At 39.9% G+C, this 19,473-nt stretch overlaps 1 protein-coding gene across 2 annotated transcripts in view; it reads right to left on the reverse strand.

The window, feature by feature from the left end:
• The window catches only part of LOC119915103 (growth hormone receptor-like), a 29,603-nt gene extending 10,151 nt beyond the window's left edge, over positions 1–19,452 (reverse strand). Inside the window, exons 1-5 of one of the 2 annotated variants that reach the window (XM_038734684.1) lie at positions 16,118–19,452; positions 10,683–10,758; positions 2,565–2,700; positions 878–1,056; positions 29–207 (exon numbers count right to left, since the gene is read on the reverse strand). In XM_038734684.1, the coding sequence (XP_038590612.1) occupies positions 29–207; positions 878–1,056; positions 2,565–2,700; positions 10,683–10,749 (561 nt within the window). In that variant the 5' untranslated portion in view covers positions 10,750–10,758; positions 16,118–19,452. Of the gene's footprint in view, positions 1–28; positions 208–877; positions 1,057–2,564; positions 2,701–10,682; positions 10,789–16,117 lie in introns of those variants that run through there. The other variant, XM_038734683.1, reaches the window with a different exon arrangement.
• Positions 19,453–19,473: the final 21 nt, after the last annotated feature.

Below are 19,473 nucleotides of genomic sequence, written 5' to 3' on the forward strand. Positions count from 1 at the left end.
ACTGAAATAAAACTTAGAAGACACCCACCGCTTCAAACATGTCAGAGCTGGCATCGCGGTATTGGACCTCATACTGCAGTGTCATCCATCCCATCTTCACATCTGCGGACTGAGGAGGCTTCCAGCTCAGCATGATGTCATAGTAAGTGCCAGTCAAACTCACATTCAGCAGCGTCCAGTTCAGGTCAACTGGAGGATCCGGTTGAACTGTATATGGGTGGTGGAGGCAAGTTAGTTGGAGTCAGAGCTTCATCCATTGTAATACATTTGTTTTTGTTACAGGGAAAAAAGAACCAAACTAATTCTTCAATCAAGATCACTCCCACTGATTGCTTTTTTACACCACATGGTCACAAGTGGACACCCAAAAATTACATCAATATATGATTGCTGAACATGTCAATCAAAAACCACGGGCATTAATCACCAAATCACCAAAGAACAATTTGTCCTCTGGGCAACATGAATGTGTACATTGGCATCCCTAAAAAGAATTTTTAAAACCCAACAACCACATGAGGCTACAAGACTCGTGGGATATATTGTACAGGACGGGCTTCCCTTTATCTGAGAATATGGACAAAAAACGCATGTTTAGACTTTTCAGAGACTAGACTAGTAGCTAATCTCAAATTTGGGGAAGAAAAGGTAATTTTCCCCCCGCCAAAACAGTTCCTGAAGGCCATTCCCATCAAAGAGCTTAGTTTGCAGCTTGAGAGGTGCAAGTCAGGATAAATATTCCCCCAAATGCTCTATGCTGGTCATTAAACCTTTAGGTGGAAAATGAATTATGGTAAGACCTCACAAGCTAATCAGCTTTTTAGTAACTTTCTCTAATCTGAATCATGATTGGTGAGCAGTGAGGCAGTAAACTCACCGATGTCTTGAACATGGAAGAGGTTCTCATCATAGAGGATGGCTCGATCCCTCGAGCGGAGCTGGACACTGTAATATGTCCATATGGATGTGTGGTTCTCATTGAAGAAGCACTCATTTGGCCTGTCTGTGCTGTACTGAGGACACTCACTCCACTCTTTAGGAGAGGCATGGGGGGGTCTGCAAAGGAGAAGGAGGCAACATGTGGTCTAAACAACAGTATGAGCAGAGGAAGGAGGTGACAGAAATCACCTATTCATTTGGTCAGAAACACAGTTTCAAAATATTTAAGATTGTCTGTAGTTAGTATCTTTACAGCTGTAGAGCCTAGCCAGGTTTTTGCTCTTCTAAGTCCCCTACCAGTAGTGGGGCTTAAATGTTAAGTTTGCCTTGAAGGTAGTACTAGAGAAGAGGTCATATTAAAATGAAAAGCATTCATTCTCTTGGGAGTATGAACTGCCAATAACATTATGAGATTCAGTATCTTATGAACAAAGCTGACATTTTGGCCTGAGAGTAGTTTAAAGAAACAGTTTGACACAATGGCGGCAGTATTCCGCCATGTTTTTCTTATTGGTAAACAAAGAAATGAAAATAAAATAAAATGAAGTCGTGGCTGTGTAGGATATATAGAATATATTTTATTCTTCTGTCTGCAGCTTGTATATACAACGGTGAGACCCAGCCTTCGGCTCCCATAATGCCTTTTCTTCAGCACTGACAACCAAGGTCCAGTGAGGCCTTCAAATTAGAGGGCTGCGCCTATACTCATAGAGTTACAGTACATAACTACCGTTCTATTTCGTATAGGCTTCGCTCTCTAAAGCTATCACTATTGGGTTAGAGGCGAAGCAGGATGAGTAAACGCCTCACTATTTTATTTACAGCCTTGTTGTTGGTGTGGACCAGAACGTGCTGGTCCAGCAGCAGAGGGGCAAAGTGTCAGACCACCTTCCACACCGTGAATGTTTATGTGGAAAGGCATGTGGCCCTGCTACAGACTGCCTACCACCTGAGAAAGGCAGGTCCCGCCCTAGCCCATCAGGGAGGCGTCTCTGAAGACCGAGACATGGGACGTGACCCTGCCCGGGGGACCCCGACTGAAAGAGAGAGGGAGTCCCGCCAGTACGTTAGATTCAAACCGTACAGACAGATTATTATTGCTTGAATAGATCAGATGAGCAGTTGAGTAATAAAGAATAAAAGTGTGGGTGAAGGTTTTTTTTAAAAAAGTGGTTTAAGACGACTGTTCCTTACACGTGAGTGCATATATACACTTCTTTCCTTCCCTCGTCGTTTCTTTGTACGATGCTACATTATTATTTTTTTCTGTTATCTGAGTCACACACATGCTTTGTTTCTTTGGAGGTCTATCTTTATGTATCACACATTTGTGAAGACAGCTGGAAACTAAATAAGGAAAAGCTACTGCACTGTAAAGGAAGAAATGTGAATGTGAATTGTTTAAGGTTCTACCTATTGAGTTTGCTTAATTTATTATGCACTGGAAAATGCAAACATGATATTACACATTTGTCAAATCTGTACTGTTTAAAAAACCTGGATAGTCAAGGTTTATATCTTTTGTTGTAGTGACTAATCTTTTTTGTTTTTTGTACCCTGATTTCCCTGAAAGCCCAGATAAAAAAATTAATTTCTGTTAGTAATGACAAAGTTTTCCCCCTCACTTTTGGTTAATGTAGAATAATCGTAAGTCTCCAGGCTTGGAGAGGCTCTGGGAAGTGCCGACATTCCATCTGCAGCGGAAAGTCTCCATGTTGGTGGAGACGCAGCCAGTGAGGTGTGGGTATTTGTGGAGGAGGACTGCAGGGAGACAGAGAGGGAGGAAAACAATTACATATCTAAATATTTCTGATTTTATAAAGATGTGTTTCTCTTTCTTTTCTTTGTTGCAACTGACTCAGCATTGCCTTTTAAGTGCTGCACTTCATAGACAGGATAACAAATGTAACGTAACTCCAGTGAGCAGTCTAGCCAGAGGGCAAATATCAGCATTTTCCTGGAAGTCATTTTACTGCTCTCCAAGCGAAAGCTGCAGCTGGAGAATTCCCTGCCAAGGCTGTCGTGGAATAAGCTGTTTGCGTTCGCTGTACTCAGAAACGCATTTGCACAGAAAGTACCACTCTGATCCTGGATTACAGGCTCCATAAACTAAACAATGTGTGCACATAGCACATTTGTGTAACTCTCTTGCAGCTGACCTTAGCTGTGTCCCAATTCCTGTCTGTCTGTAGTGTGTTCATAATGTGAAATGTATACACGTATTGTATCATTTCTTGTTATTACAAAATGGTAAAGTACTCAGATTTTGGGTATGCTAACAGCAAAAACAGTATATTCCCCAATGTATTGCAATGTATTTAATTTAAGACTGAATGCATAGTAATAATAGTCGATCGGTCAGGTCAATGTGTTTGATCTTAATAGCTCCTCATTTATGAGCTCATTTGCCCCGTGCTTGGTACTCTGCAACATATCATCTCTTTAAATGGATTGTCTGTCCCAAATGTACAAAATAAAATGCTCACTCGCTGCTAGTGGTATCTAGCCATGTGGATAAGGCTATTTAATTATCCCACATTTTAAGATATCCTTCTGATACAGTAGAGGTATGGAATTTCTTTTGTGGTTTTCACAACATTGAAAAATGTCTTTAAAATACTTAACAACATCTCTTTCACACAACACTATTCTGGTTACTCTAATCCACAGAACTAACTATCAACACTTTTTCTTTGGGTAGAAAAGTAGTTCCCCCTGAAAATTGTGAGAATTATCCAGAGAAACTGGGACAAATACTCTGAAACTAGAGGCAGACCGATCCATCAGACAGGCGGACATTATGTGCAGATATTAGCTTAGTGCAGATGAAATTTCAGAAGAGAAATATCATAGATATGTGAGATTCATTTTCAGTACAGAACACAGTTCGTTAAAAAAACACATTTAAATGTGTTGTACATTAAAAATCTATATTGGCAGATTTTTTCTTTTTAAGTCTCAAATATTGATATTGGCTCTCCCAAAACTTTGACAAAAAGATCTTCAGCTACACGTATTACCTTCTTCTACACTAGAGCATCTCACGGTCTTAGTGAGTCTTAGTGGATATAGTTTGCTTAGAAAAAGATGCAGGTACTTGAGACACAGTGACCATAACCTGCAATTCAAGTACCAACTCACCGAACCAATTCTGCTAAAATACAAGCACATTTCCTGCTTTATACTCAGATTGCAGTTTTAAACCACACTTTTTTCAACCTTCAAAACACACAGTTCTCTACACACATAGACGTAAACATAAACTTTACTGTAAATATTCTGCAGGATATTTGTCATCATTCTGTTTTAAATGTGTTTTTAACAGTTTTGGACACTGTGTGTTAGCATTTGAAAAAAATGTTCTGCAGATATACAGTATAGTGTTTTGCAAGTGGTGGAGTAGTAATGAGAAAAAGTTCATGCAATTTGGAGAAAGTGGTCAATGAACACATTTTGCATGAAAGCAATGAAAAATGGTCCACATACACTTCTGTTTCACTGACTCTGTGAAGAGTTTTGATAATGTGACTTCTTAGCAACAGAAAAAACTGTAATGGGAGTGAACTGGGCCTTTAACGAAAGAGCTGAGTGAGCTTCTTTTTCTGTTTTTACTTTTTAAAGCAAACACTGTTGATTCTATTACCAGTAGGCTTTGTCATTAATGATTCTGAGGACAGCAGCAGTCAGCTGACCACTTCCAAGATTTCAGAGAGGAACAACACACAAAGCCCGTGCTGCTGGCTGAGTGCCGAGACGTGTGAGGACAAGCTGAGAGGCAGTGATCGGAGCAGATGATGAATACCTCTGGCCTGTTTAGGGTGCTTCAGGCAAGGGGAGCTACAGGTTAAAAATAACCTGTTTACCAGATCCTCGACTCCTCCTCAGAACTCTGCTTAGCTCAGGATTAAGGGAAAAATCAATTTGACACTCAGCTATGCAGAACATTTTTCTGGCTCACCTCATGATGACAAATGAGGACATATGCATGGTCTGTAAGTTTTGTGTGTGTGTGTGTGTGTGTGTGTGTGTGTGTGTGTGTGAGAGAGAGAGAGAGAGAGAGAGAGAGAGAGAGAGAGAGACAGGGAAAATGTGTAAAAACAATAGTTTTACCATATTGATTTATTTTACATGTGTTCATTGTGTGAAAGAATGTTCCTGTTTTTATTATTATCATCATTTTACATTATTGAACATAAAGATCTGAATAAAGATCAAATTCAAACAGTAGCAGCAGTAGATTTACTCAAGTACTATGCTACTGCTGTGCTAAGCACAATTTTTAGGTGCTTATAAAATGACAGTATGACAATATCGACTAAAAAAATTGTCTCACACTTTCAATTTGCTATACTGTTTTATCAAGCTATGCATTTAATATCTCTCCTTGCATTAGACAAATGAGGACAAATCAAGGGGCAGGACTACCACCACTTAGTTATGAAATAATGACTGTAATACTTGTTATTTTTGTGTATTTACTTTATAGGTTTTGTCAAAAGCAGATATTCAGATGAGGTTATTTTATCTATAATTGGCTTCTGAAATTAGTTTAATAAGATTTACAGTATTGCAAAATATAGTAAAATTGCAATATAAAATCACATAGAATGTGGTAGTAGATTTCAACCACATCACCCACAACAATTTTTACTCACAGTGCCTCCCTTTTACTCCTTATACAACTATATTTATTTGCAACCCTGCAACAAATTATAATTTGCATAACCATATACACTGTGAGGGAAAATTAAATCACTGCCTGGATTATTAATGTTTTTTTCTCGACTGAGTGAAATGCTCTGTTTACTTGCTGGACGGCATACGTAGGTAGGTGGTCTGGGTGGATGGTTGGTAAACAAAACGCAGGGGAACATTTTGAAAACTGATCTTTTCTTTCTTTTTGCTGGTTCTGGACCTTTTTAACTACCGTTGGACATTTTTATATATCAATTCAACAATGAATTGATAAAATAAAATGTTTGTTTGCGTTAACTTGCATTAACCTGCATTATACTTCTGCAGTTTCAAGTGAAATTGTGAATACGTGTGAGTATTTTGCCAACTGAGTACTTTTTCACCACTGAGTGAGCGTGAAAAAGGAATTTAAAGAGAACACAAAGGATCGGAGTGGATTGCTCTACGATGCCTAATTCTGACCTAGTACATTTTGACATACATATAATGTGCACATCAGGCCCTTATTGGCAGAGAGGGTGGTTAGAATAACCAAATCAACTTGAAAATTAATGGCCTTCATTTTTTTGCTTGTCAGGGTAAGTGCTGCTGTGTTTACTCAACAGCTGCCAAGCAGAGTTCACTTCTGGTGTAAGTAAACATGTGAGCAGCAAATGCAGAGCCCTTTCTGAAAACAGCCATCACGGAGCCAATACTGAAGACAGTAATATCAATTTATAACGTACTCTTATTACAGGGCTCTGCCACAAACTGCCACAACCCGATGAAGTAAACATGTTTACAGCATGATTTTCCTCTTGAGTGTTGCCGACAGGGTGGAAGAAAACATCCTCGCTCAAGCCTAGATGTGTTTCCTTTCAGCCCATAGAAGAGAGCAGGAAGGAGCAGCTATAGCATTAATTTCCTTAATAGCAGATCCCACAAATTATCAGGTAGCTTATTGTCAGTTTTTGTTTATATAACCTCTTGATGATAATAAGTGTGTGTTTTTCCATCTATTAACATCTGTGCAGCGTGTTGGTGGGAAGCCTTCATTAATGTATTTCCTGAGAGCACACAGGCCAAACAGTTATTTAGGGAGTCACATGTTCAGGCATCAATCAGTGCACTCTCAGGAGGACATACTTCATCCTCTGCATTTAGAAAAGCCATTTCCTTCCTTCCTCGGCTGACGAACACAATGCTTACATCAGTGATTAGGGACTGTTCATTACTTATGAGAGCAGGGGGAGGGAGGAGGGATGGGCGTCAAATAATTTAGTAAGCACTTGACTGGTAGAGGACAAAAAGCCACACACTGAAGGCAAATATGAACGATCTCTGCAGTCCCTACAGGAAAGACACCTGTCCCTCCAAATTTCACGGGTCTCTTTCATTGCGATTGTCATCGACTGTCATACACAGAGTGCACGTTGGCAGCTAACATTTTTCTGGCCACTGCTGCCACTGTGTCTGATACGTTTATTTGGGTCACCACTTGAGCACTGATGGCTCCTGTACCGGGGGCAGCATGCGATTTTGCATTTGCAAAAATCATGTCTGAAACTACTATTGCATCACCCTATCCATACTACACACCTCTGTGAAGCTAGGAGGCTCAGCTAGAACGTCAAACCGACCATTGTCATCCACACCAAACACACGTCAAACACCAAGCATCTAAATGAACTTATATCACAACATAAATCGCTCTGCACAGTGGCTGCAGTCATTGCCATCCACATATCTCTCATCTCATTCCGCACCGCAGTCTGACCACTCTAAAGAAAGCTCAGCTCCAGCTCTGATCAGCTGAGTAACTTGTATCACTCAAATCACTAAACTCACAGACTTATTAGCTGGATAATAATAACAACAAACGCACCAATATACATATTCAGTTACAACCGCTGACTTACTTTTGACATTTTTGCTGTTTTCAGTCCAAAAAGAGCTGTTTTCTGTGTGTATAAAGATCGTCTTGGGCTGCAATCTTACAATTGTGCAATAGCTGAGCTGTTAGGTTTAGTTTTTCTTGTCAAAATGAAGGAGAGAAGAAGTGTTCCTTTGGAACAGACGGTCTTTATGTTTGTCTACAAGCCGACCCTGTTGTGATTTAAGGATTTTGGTCTTGTTTTAGTTCTGTGTCTTGTGTTTTGCCTTATTCTTGTGAGGATTTTGTGTTTGGTTCTCTTTTCTTGTCTTACTTCTTAGTCCTGCATTTTAGTTCTGTGTCTTAGTTCTTAGTCCTGTGCCTTAGTTCTTGATTTATTTTGTATTTGTCTGGTGTTCTGTTTAGTTTCAGTCTTGCCTTGCCCTGTTATGTTGTGTTCACTCCCCGCCTCTGTGTTCTAGTTCTGGGTTCTCATTTAGGTTTTGTCTGTTATGCATGCATGCTGTGGTTTGTGTTACTTCTGTCCTGGTCTATTGTCGCATGCTTTACTTCCTGGTTTCTTTTGTAGTAGTCTGTGTCTGGTGTTTGTGTCTAGCTTATCCCTTTGTCTGATTAGTCCCTCATGTCTTTCACCTGTTAACTCCTGTTGCGTGAAGCTGTCTTGCGCTGTCTCCTGTGTATCAGCCTGCGTTTGGATCCATGTACTCCGCGCCCTTTTTGGTTTTTGTTCTGGACTCAGCCACTGCCTGTAAGTATGCTCGCTTTGTTTTAATAAATCACTGAACTCTGCCTGCTCAGCTCTGTGGTCTTGCGTTTGGGTCCTCAACTTGCTCACACAGACTGCAGCCCCCTTAACAGACCCGTAGGAGCTACGCAGACATCCAATATATCAAACAATTTGTCTGCTCAAGATGAAGAGATATAGCCCTGTAGGATGTTCTGTTCTCAAGTTGTGGGCCTGTAAAGCATGGGAGTGCAGTGGGAGTTTTTATCAATATTTCAATGTTTTGGAAGCTTTATTTGGAACGTGGTTGTATGGACAGAAATAGTCTTTTGAAGAAATCTCCCAATAAGAGTGAACAGTAAATATGGCCAAAACATGGACATTCGCCTGGTATATTTTTGAGAAATTGTGTAATAACTGTTGTTTATTAGTTTCTTTTCATCAAATTTACAGTTACACTTGTATTCCAGGTGTATTAGAAGATATTCAGTTGCATTATAATCAGTTGGATGATGGTTTTGATGGTGATATTGCTATTAAAATATAGATTTTATACCAGGCGAGAATGAAAATTGCATCTCCATTTACTCTTTAATAGAAAAATAAATAGGTTCACTTAGTTTATTTGATTCATATTCCTTAGCTTCTGACCTATCTAAGGAGACTAGAGTTATGCTTCTAGGCCTAATGGTTGAGGAGTTATTACTGAATCATTTTGGGTATGTTATTTTAGGCGTTTTTCCTGGAAATAGGTCTCTGTTTCCACATATTGCTAATGCTGGCTGTGTTCGCGCGTGCGTGTGTGTGTTGTGTAGGCCTGTTGAATTTTGTTGGTGTTGTGTGACAGAGTATGAGTGGCCATCATGCACCCATACTCTGCTGAAGGGCACACACGGCTTGTGTGATGATGCAATCATTTGTAAGGATGATTGGCAATTTGCTTCTCTCACTCCCTCCATGCTGCTTGCTGGTTCCATTGGCTGGACTAAGTTAGCGTTGGTTAGCATTTTTGTTTCACAGCTGGAACTGTCACAGTAACTTTTGCAGTAGTCTACTATGAGAGGATACAATAAAGTTGGGCTGGTAGTTTTTTTCCCCGACAAAGGAAGGGGGGGTGCAGAGGGCCAAGGTTTAAGAGTCATGGTTTGTTATTAAATGCAATGGTTAGTAAAGGTCAGCCTTTCCTTTTTATTTTCTCCATTATTAGCTTCCTTAGGTGTGAATATTATTTTTTAAAAAAGGTTATTTATGGTGGGGGGAGGCATGCGTTTTCCTCTACTCATTCAGGGAGGTTCAAGGAAAAATATTTATAGCTGTGGGTAGGGTAGTATAATAACAAAGTCAGAAGTTTCTCATCCATTCCAAGAGTAGCAGTTTGCAGTCAGAAAGCACTATGTCTAGGTCTGCATTATAAAGTAAGTCTCTTTGAATATACTAGGATTATAAACATGTTTCTTATACATTTGTTCTTCGGTTACATGTAGTGGTTTCTCTTCGCTTAAGCCACACCAGACCGATTTAAATCACACTACAAAATTTGAGATGAATGCAGCGATTTAGAAATCTGAAGGTTATTAAAAGTTGTCAAACTTGCTACCGAGTCTTTATTAAAAAAATATCTACTTAGCTGAGGCACCATTCTAATCGGTATATTATGCTACAGGAAAACATGCCTGTGAGAGCACAGCAGCTTTTTTCAATCCCACAAAAAGAAATGAAACAAAAGCAGAATAAAAATAAGTAACAAAAGTAACAAGAGAATAGGAATAGAGGGGAACACACCCTGCGTCCACACATCTGCTAAGCTACTGACAGTGTTACGTAACAAGACAAAGCACAGAATGTCCATGTGTCACTTTACTGGTCACTGTAGACCTTGTTTCAATCTGTGGATAAATCACGGCCCATATATGCAAATACACAGCCTTTCCACTGCCACTGAGGGGCTGTTTTCTGGAAAGGGGTGGGGGGGCTCTACACACTAAACAGCTTTCCATTGTTCAGCGGTGGAGTACTCTCTGCGCTCCAGAATTCCTGGGAAGCCAATTCACTAGAAATCTGCTGGCTGTTCCCCCTGGCCCTCTGTGGAGGGCTTCGCTGTTGTGCAACACATTTCATGTTCATTTGAATGCCAAAGCAGCACAGTAAGTACGCAACTGTAAATGTTTTATTTTATCCATTAAAAGCAGATCTATATCATGAATTGGTTCCATCTGGTGTTTGGTTTGGAATTTTTTATTCCAAACCAAATATATCAACAGGAAAAATCTGGGCATCAGGGTTGCCAAAAAATTACAAAATACGTTAATGCATGTTACATAATAAAAATTATTTCAACCGTGCTCAAGTCTTCAAATGCCTGCAAATGTGTTAAAATTCTAATCTATTTATGCTATGCTAATAAACTGAAGACAGTAATTACCAAATTAATATCAATATTCATAAACATACCTGGCTCAGAGGCTGACGCAGTGAAGACGTGAAGGAGGAAGAAGAGCATGGAGAGTCTGGCGGCCATGGTGTTGAGCTGTGGAAGAAACATGTGGTGAATGTTAGTTACTCAGTGCAGTCCACCCAGATGAACCACACAACCCTTGCAGGCCCAGCCCACTACCACAATTAAACAGGGACTCTCTTGCCCCTCCTTAACTTTTAAAAAAAAAAGAGGAGCGGTTGGGTACAATCAATTGTGAAAAGTGCTTTAGATGACATTATCAAATGACTTGATGTGTCAGCTTGTAAACCCCACTCCGGTGCATACACAGCAGCTTATCTTTTAGGTTATTCTATATCCTCACATTCAGCTGGATGAACCTTCCTTCCTTTCCTTTATTTCACTTATTGCAACTGAAATTCCAGCTACTTTTAATGCTTACACTTACACTATGTTTACACTTCAACTACCAATTTGTACATCTATTCAGCATCACTTCAGCTACTACTGTACTTCACTCAGTGCAGCTGAAACTGTCATTTCAGCTGTGTGAGGCACTTACACTTTCAGCTGAAACTTCAAGTCTTTAGCCCTTCAGTTTTAACTGCAACTTTCAACTTCTCTCAGAAATCTTCCTTCCGTGTTTACACTTCAACAAACACGAATTCCTTTAAGGGCTTTGTGACACTCCTTTTAACATCTCCACTTCAACTGATTAATTCACTGAAACTTCAACAACTGGTACTTCCTTTTTGCGGACACTTTGATTATTTCAGTAATGCTGTTCAAACTGTCACTTTAACTTAACTTCATTTATTATCTTTCATATTGTTATCATATCAAAATATCTAAAGACCCAACGTATTAGGAAATAATTTCAGATGTTTCACGCTGAAAATTTTGCATAAGCAAGCACACTGTCTTTTTCCATGTAATGTGAAATTTCAAGTGTAAGTGATGAATCATAGCACACAGCACTTATTGGACAGCGGGGGGGACCAGCAGGTCTAAATCAGAATCTCAGCATGTTTTATTCATTATTTTCTATGTAGTATTCACACTCTTTATCCTTCCTGGTGATGGGTGTTGCAAAAGAGTACACACTTTTGTTCTGAACGTGACATCCACCTCCAGCCAACAGTGCTGGATTCCTGCCAGCACTTGTGAAATCCATCCCTACTACATTCTGGCCTTGATTGGATTTTGTTTACTGATCCGTGTATAGGGATTCATACAGGACACATATAAGTTCATCTTGTAAGTTGGGGTCCTTTGTGCATTTGTGATTCCCAAAACATTTCTCAGTCTGATTTCTCATTTGAAATAACACACTTCGCAATATCTTTATAATCTATTTGGACATGGCTCCTTACTCAGATAAAAATGGCAATGTCGTTTTCAGAGTTTGCTGGCATTATGATTACTTCATGGCCTAAAATTTGTGTCAATAGACAGAACAGTAAGAACAAGTCAATTTTGTGCAGAGAGTATACAGGACAACTTGTGAACAATGCATTGGTCACACCCAACGGAAAAAATAATTATTGCATAGGAGTCACTGGACACTCTTCGTGACACTCAATGACCTTCTATATGGAGGCAAGAGTACTAACTCTTGGCCATTAGTCCTGAATAAATCAGTCACAGCTCTATGATGCTGTACAGGTGGAATACATTTCCAATGTATTTGTGGTTTTCTTGATTTGTAGTAGATATTTTAATACTTTGATTTCTAGAGAGATTTACTCTTCAAACTCTCTTATGCAAAGCATGGATAAAGATAGATTAAACCTCAAACAGATTGACTGAATGAAGTCAAACTAATACTATATAATGTTTCTGTCAACCCTGTAAACTGTAAAATATCCTGGCTCATTACAAATCTTTGTGACAACTCTATAAACGCCACATATGAAGGCAATCTGTCAAAAAGAGTTTTGGGCAGTACTGACTGGATTACTTTTTTTACTCTCCAACTCTCCACTCTCTCTACATCAGCCTCCAAAGTTAAGCATCAGTCAAGCTCTGTGTTATGTTCAAAAGGTTCACATGAGAATATGCTAAAAATAATTACTGTATCACTACTTGTGTTGGTTTAAGTGAAGGCTAAATACCTTAGAAGTGTTTATTATTATTACATGTATCTCAAATACAAGGGCCAGGAGTGAGAATGACAATGTTCATTTACACCAACATAAACTTTGCTGTAGTCACAGCATTATTATTTTGTAGTCTCTGTTTGCCACAGTTGGCCCACACTGAGTTAAGATAAGACACACTTTTACATTCAGGGATTTCTCATGCTGATAAGACAGACTAACAAACTAAACTACCCACATGGCAGCAGATGGCACAAGCTCTGTTTAGAAGAACATTCTCAAGGTCATCAGTTTGGGAGAATCCAGCAAAATGTTTAAATGTATTTTATTGCCATTTAGTCACTTTTCCCTGATAAACAATATTAACAACACTCAAACTATATTTTTGAGTTTCTCACATTTTATAATACAGAGAGGGTAGTGGGAGTTTAGCTTCCTCTATGTTCTTGCAAATGCAGCCCACAATTGTCCCTCATAACTTGGCTACTCAAGATTCATGACAATTGTGGGACTTGGAGTAATGGGACATAAAGCTTGAGAACCCCTGCTGTAAGAGGACATTGGAAAGTATCACCAGGTTGACATACTGTGTGGAAAATCTCATTACAATCACAATGCAAATCATTGAATTAAATCACATTGCAGTAAAATGTACAAAATGTATGTCAGAGTTCGCTGTCAATTGTGCTGTTGTTGTTTTGAGGAAGAAACAGCAAATGGAAAAGGGCAGCAGGGTGAGAACACATTGTGTCGATCATATTCCCCACTATTTTAAATCAAGATCAGTGTAAATGATGACTAACTCTTTATTATGAAGAGTACAGAATTATTTTACCTTCTCACTGTAACTCTGAATGCATGCCTTTTATACCATATCTGGATTGGTTGAAGTGTTACAACCATCCCCTTACATATAACTAAGAACACTTTCTTGATTTGAATAATTAATAATAATTTTACAGAATGCCCAAGCAGTGCACAAGAAAGCCTGACAGAGGTGTGCCTGCCCAATTTTTTTTTAAACGTCTGATAAGGTCACAGAAAAGGGCAAGTCAGTCAGGTCAGTTGGATCGGCCATGTAACGCTGAGTGGAAGCTGAGAGACCAGGGACCCAGTGATCCTCCCAGTGTAAGTAGGTTACATGAGCAGCAGCAAGGTGCAGGAGGAAGTGTTGGCTGACTATTTGACTCAGACAGCAGATGTGTATTATGGACTGACTGCACGTGAGATAAGAATATGACAGGTCAGCCAGTGGAGTCCAAAGTAGAATTGGATACTAGCGTAGGTGCCAGACAAATTGAAAAAACATTTTGTCTATTTACTCACATTTTGGGGCGGCTGGAGATAGAGCGGGTTGGCCGTTAATCGGAAGGTCGGCGGTTCAATCCCTGGCTCCCCCTGGTTGCATGTCGAAGTGTCCTTGGGCAAGATACTGAACCCCGAATTGCCCCTGGCGGCTATTCCGCCAGTGTATGAGTGAGTGTGAATGTTAGTTTCCGTTTGAGCACTTAGGCTCAGTGTATGAATGTGTGTGACTGGTGAATGCAGATGTAGTGTAAAAGCGCTTTGAGTGGTCGAAAAGACTAGAAAGGCGCTATACAAGTACGGAGCATTTACATTTTCTATTCCACTTTTTTTAAGGTGGGGCGTCATGGTGGTCCAGTTGACAGCGCTGTGGCCCTGCAATGGACTGGCGACCTGTTCAGGGTGTACCCCGCCTTTCGCCCGATGTCAGCTGGGATTGGCTCCAGCCCCCTGTCAGTGACCCTGTACGCAGGATATGATGATGGATGGTATTTCTTTAAGGTCAGAAAGTTTGTCTACCAACTGGCAGTAATATATAACATCAAACACCCACAAACATGGGGTGACAATCAGATAACAGGGCCTGACTGCTACACATCCTATATGAAGCGGAACCCCAATCTGTCGATGAGGAGACCAGAGGCAAGCAGCCTTACACGGGCCACAAGTTTATATCACACAAATGTGGAATGCTTCATCAACAGCCTTGAACAGGTCACTGAGAGACAATCTCTGATATTCAAGTAGTGTGAAGATGCTCTGCCTGCAGCTAAGACACCCAAAAACATTCAAGCCGGTTTCCAGTCCACACGTATTTGGCTCTTCAATGCTGACAGGGTGACTATGCACCCTCACAAGACCATGACTGTCCAGTCCCAGGTACGTCATTGACATCTGGAGATTTCCAGAAGAACAGGCAGTGTAAAATACTCATTGATGGAGGAAGAACAGAGAAGAGGAAGCAAACATGTAAGAGAGTATCTTCTGGAAAGAATAAAGGCAAGCAAAGAAAATGGAAAGAAAGTCTGCCAAGAAAATGCTGAAAGCCAAAGGTGAGGATTAGGAGACTTCAAATTATGATGTTCTATACACAGATATGTTGTAGTGGAGTGTTCATTAAGCACACGTACCTTAAGGAAGTTCTAGTAGACTAATTTACACACACACATTACTGATTCAAACAGAAAGTGGATTTGAGTTCTGGTCAATCACACACAGAGAGAGACACTGTTCTGGATTGTCCCTTTATTTCATTAAACCTCTTATTGAAGCATATCGCATATCTAATTTTTACATCTTATGTGTTACAATCTCACCCAGTGTTGGGGTAGATTCCATAAAAATCGTGACAAATGCCTCTCAGGATTTTTTTTGTCTGCGCAACAGTCCAAAATAAAAAATAGCAAATCCTTACAGAAGCTGGAACCAGGGAATGTTGTATTATTGATTGAAGAAGGATACAATCAATTATCAAACTTGTTGCTGATTAATATTCAATCAACTGATTGTTTCATTGGGATTTTTTTTCTTCTTCTTTCTAAGAAATAAACAATAAACAGTATTCCACTTTAAGATTGCACCAAATGGAAATCATACAATAACGTAGTCCCCATTAAGTGTATTAATTCATTAATATTAATTAATATTTCACTTCATGGAGTCCTGAGTACATAACATTGCTATCCACCTCGATAAGCATTTTTTGTTATGTACTTTAGACAAATTTAACATTTTCTTCTCAGTTTCATTGTAATTACATCTCCAGTTTGTTTTCCAGCCAGTGTTTGGACTCAGACCTGTTTTTCCCAGTGCGCTCTCTGACATTGTGCAAGATTCATGGAGAACATGTAAATAAAAAGCTGTGAGCTCTGACACGATAACCTGCAACAAGAAGCAGGGATATAAGCTGCCTCTATAAGACAGCTGTAAACATTTCAGTTTAAGGTTCTGAGTTCAACGGACCGCTATCAGTTCACATTCTGCTGCGTAAACACCACAGACTGTATGGAAAATAGACATGAACATGCAGGAGACGAGAGCCTACTCACCGCTGTGGTGAAGTGGACAGCAGTCTGCTCCCCGTCCAAAAGGTCTCACGGGGCCTTGATAAAACAGCAAATACAGCGAAATAATACAAAACTCCAGAGTCCCTCTAAACAGACCCAGGACACCCTCTAAAAACCAAACGGGACTGTTAAACCGAGATCGTTGCAGGCACTTAACGCTGTCTGTAGAAACCCTGCCTGACTGGCTGACGGTCTGTGTTTGAAGCAGCAGCACAGCTGTTACACTCACCCTGTTGTTCCCGAGGCAGAGTGAATGGCGCCATCTGTCGGTGGAGACTCGGTACAGCAGATCTCCAGGAAAAAGTGTATGTATTCTCTATATGTCCCATTTACTGTTTGTCACTGACCTACTGCACATTGTTTGTATATGAGGGTACTTTATGTAAAAGGTAAATGGCTGCATTTATATAGTGCTTTTATCCACAGCACTTACAGTTGAATAAAGCTCAACTACTGCCATTTTCTACTAAACTTAAACTATTTGTCTTTGTGTAATGAAACTGCTACCCAACAGTTTTAGAGTAGTATTCCCCAGCCTGTGGAGTCACCTTTCAGGTCATGTTCAGTCAGTGGTGCATGTGTCTCACCCACTCACATGTCAGCAGTAACTTTTCTCAGACTGTAAGGACCACCGACACACTCTCCACATGCTGTGCATACCACACACCTAGTCTAGAATTTGAAAGAGGCCACTACATCAGTCATGTGGCTAAATATTGACTATAGTATAGTAGATACTGTATAGCTGTTGTTAGTGTAAGACAACCATCCTGTTTTTGTATTTCAGCCTTCAATAACTCATTTATTCCATTTCATATGGCTTCCCCACCACCACCCCTTAGAGCTGTGGGTTTATCCGCTTCAAACCAAGTTGATCATTTACTTGGGTGTCCACATGTGCTCAGCCACCATGAGAGCAAAGCTGTCACAAACAGTTTATAAGTGTACATGGCAGATCTTCACCAGGCTGGAGTGAATGTATCTCAGGTTGTTGGAGGAAGGTGAACGAAAGCCTCCTTTTCGCCACATAAGCTGTCTGGAGCTGTCCACGGTCCTGGAAGTGTTTTAGCACTTTGTGTCCCACAATCATTCAGATGCTGTGGGACAGGTTTGCGAGGTGAAGGTAGATCTGTTCGCCCCATAAGAGAACATGTAATGCACACTGTGGTTTTCAATGAATGCATGACCCTCCACTGCTGGGAGTGAACACCATCTCTCACCAGTCGTTGTCCAGAGCTCTCCTTCAAGCGTTTCCCCCAGTGTCCCTCATTCCTAGCCTCTCTGAGTATAGGCAAAGCCCTCTTAAACTCAGCCCCTTTGCTCCAATCCACTGGCAGTACTTCAAGAAACTTTTTTTGAAAGCAGAACTCAGGTCACGCAAATTGATATATACAGTAGTAGAGTGCAGGTCTACTAAACCAGAAGCTCTTAGAAAGCTACATATATCATTTTCGTATACTCAAAGAATCTGGAGCTACAATACACAACTAAGGTTTGGCCACTTGAGGGCAGTAAACAAACCGTTGCCTATTATCTAAATACCTGGTTCTTTAGCTACTAAATGCTCCAATATGTTCACGAGCTAGCTGCTAGCTGCGCCTGTCTGCTTTTTGGTGCTGGGCAGGTAGTGTACAGTGGGTTTTTACAGCTTTTGCCTGGAAATTATACTAAAAAGTTTGTTGCTTATAAAACACCATCATAGGAACAGTGTAAGTTAGTGTAAGTTGAGGTAGTGATAATGGCAAAGGTAGCTGAAAGTGAAAAATATCATAGAATCATAGAAGATTTATATTCTCTATTTTCTCTATTTCAGATCTGACTAATTGTTGAGGTGAAAGATAAGTTATTTTGATTGAACCTGCATTAATTCGTTTTTGGGCAGTAAGGGCAGAAAAGGGCCACAACATGCTGACAGACACTCATTTCCGATCAATGATCTCCATGTATAGTTGTCCTGTCTAAAATGCTAGCAATGTGCACATCCAGCAGACACAGAGCAACATTATCATTCCATTGGAGCCATGTTTGTGTACACCTGATGCATTTATGTCCAATTTCTCCTCTTTTAGTCTTCTCAAACTAAAAAAATATTTGGCTAGTTAGCCGCTAAATGCTTCATTATATTTAAATATTTGGGCAGTTAGTGTAAAGTGGCTTTTAACATGTTTCAATGTTTCTGATTAAAGCACTGAGAGTGAACCAGAACAGTTATGTTGCTGGCTAGAAAACCAAAAAAATTACCTTAAAGTCACTGTGACTAATAATTCTTTGTGTGGGAGCTGCTGCAGCCAGCGTTATAGCCAGTGATTTAGAAATAGTAAGGTCATAAGTTCAAATACCCCCAGCAGAACCCCACCCAAAAAGTATTTCACTAGCCAGTCATACTAGAAAGTAAAGGAGTCTCCACACAATGTCCGCTTCATCTTGAATAAAAACAGGTAGACATGCTGTGGAGATACATTTCTTGGTGCCCCGAAGAAGACAATAAGTCACCACTAGATAGCAACCACAACTAACTAGGCCTACAAAGACACTGACACATATCTCCCTGTTCATCAGGTGCTGGTTCTCTAGTTGGATTAGCTCCAGGTCTGGTGACAGGTCTGGTACTTTTTGTTACGTTAGTCCTGTTCTCTGGAACAAACTGCGCCATGTCCTGAGATTTGTCACAACGTAAAGCAAACTGCTTTTCTTTTTCTTTGTGTATAGTTTATTGCATTCCTCTGGATGTCACTTATTGCTTTGGATGTGAAGCACATCAAGTTATCTTGTAATGAAAAGAGATTAAATCTACATGATTAAGTGACACACAATAAATAACGACTAGGATTGGTTTTAATTGTGCACAAAATGAAAACTAAGGGTTTTGGAAGACTTTACAGCTTATTTTAAGATATTAGTTGCAGGGTGTATGTAGAGGAGGATGAGCCATATAAACAGGGTTTGATGACAGGCTGAGGAATTATTTATGGAATTGAATTTATATTTACAGATATAAAACAAATTTAAAAGAATAAAAAAGATGATTAGGAATAACACTTAAACAATGGACTTTATATTCTTTGTTTCTGGTTACAAAATACTCACACACTGCATAAATAGCATTAAAATTGTAACCAATTGGGGATTTTTTTGACCTTGGTCATACTCTCTTCTGACAGCAGGATAACCAGTTGTGAAACATCTACTTCTGTTGCAATCCACTGAGGCTATTCTGACAAAAAAGCAGATTTCGTCATGCTCCTTTTTGCCCTTCAGCACTCAAAGCAAACAGGATTATCTTTTTTTTTTTTAAACTGGAAATAAGCTTACAGTGTTGTTGGAAATAATCAAGCTCA

This window comes from Micropterus salmoides, unplaced genomic scaffold, assembly GCF_014851395.1.
Source record: "Micropterus salmoides isolate LMB-PRFRI ecotype aquatic unplaced genomic scaffold, ASM1485139v1 Ms_hic_scaffold_20, whole genome shotgun sequence".
NCBI classification, from domain to species: Eukaryota; Metazoa; Chordata; class Actinopteri; order Centrarchiformes; family Centrarchidae; genus Micropterus; species Micropterus salmoides.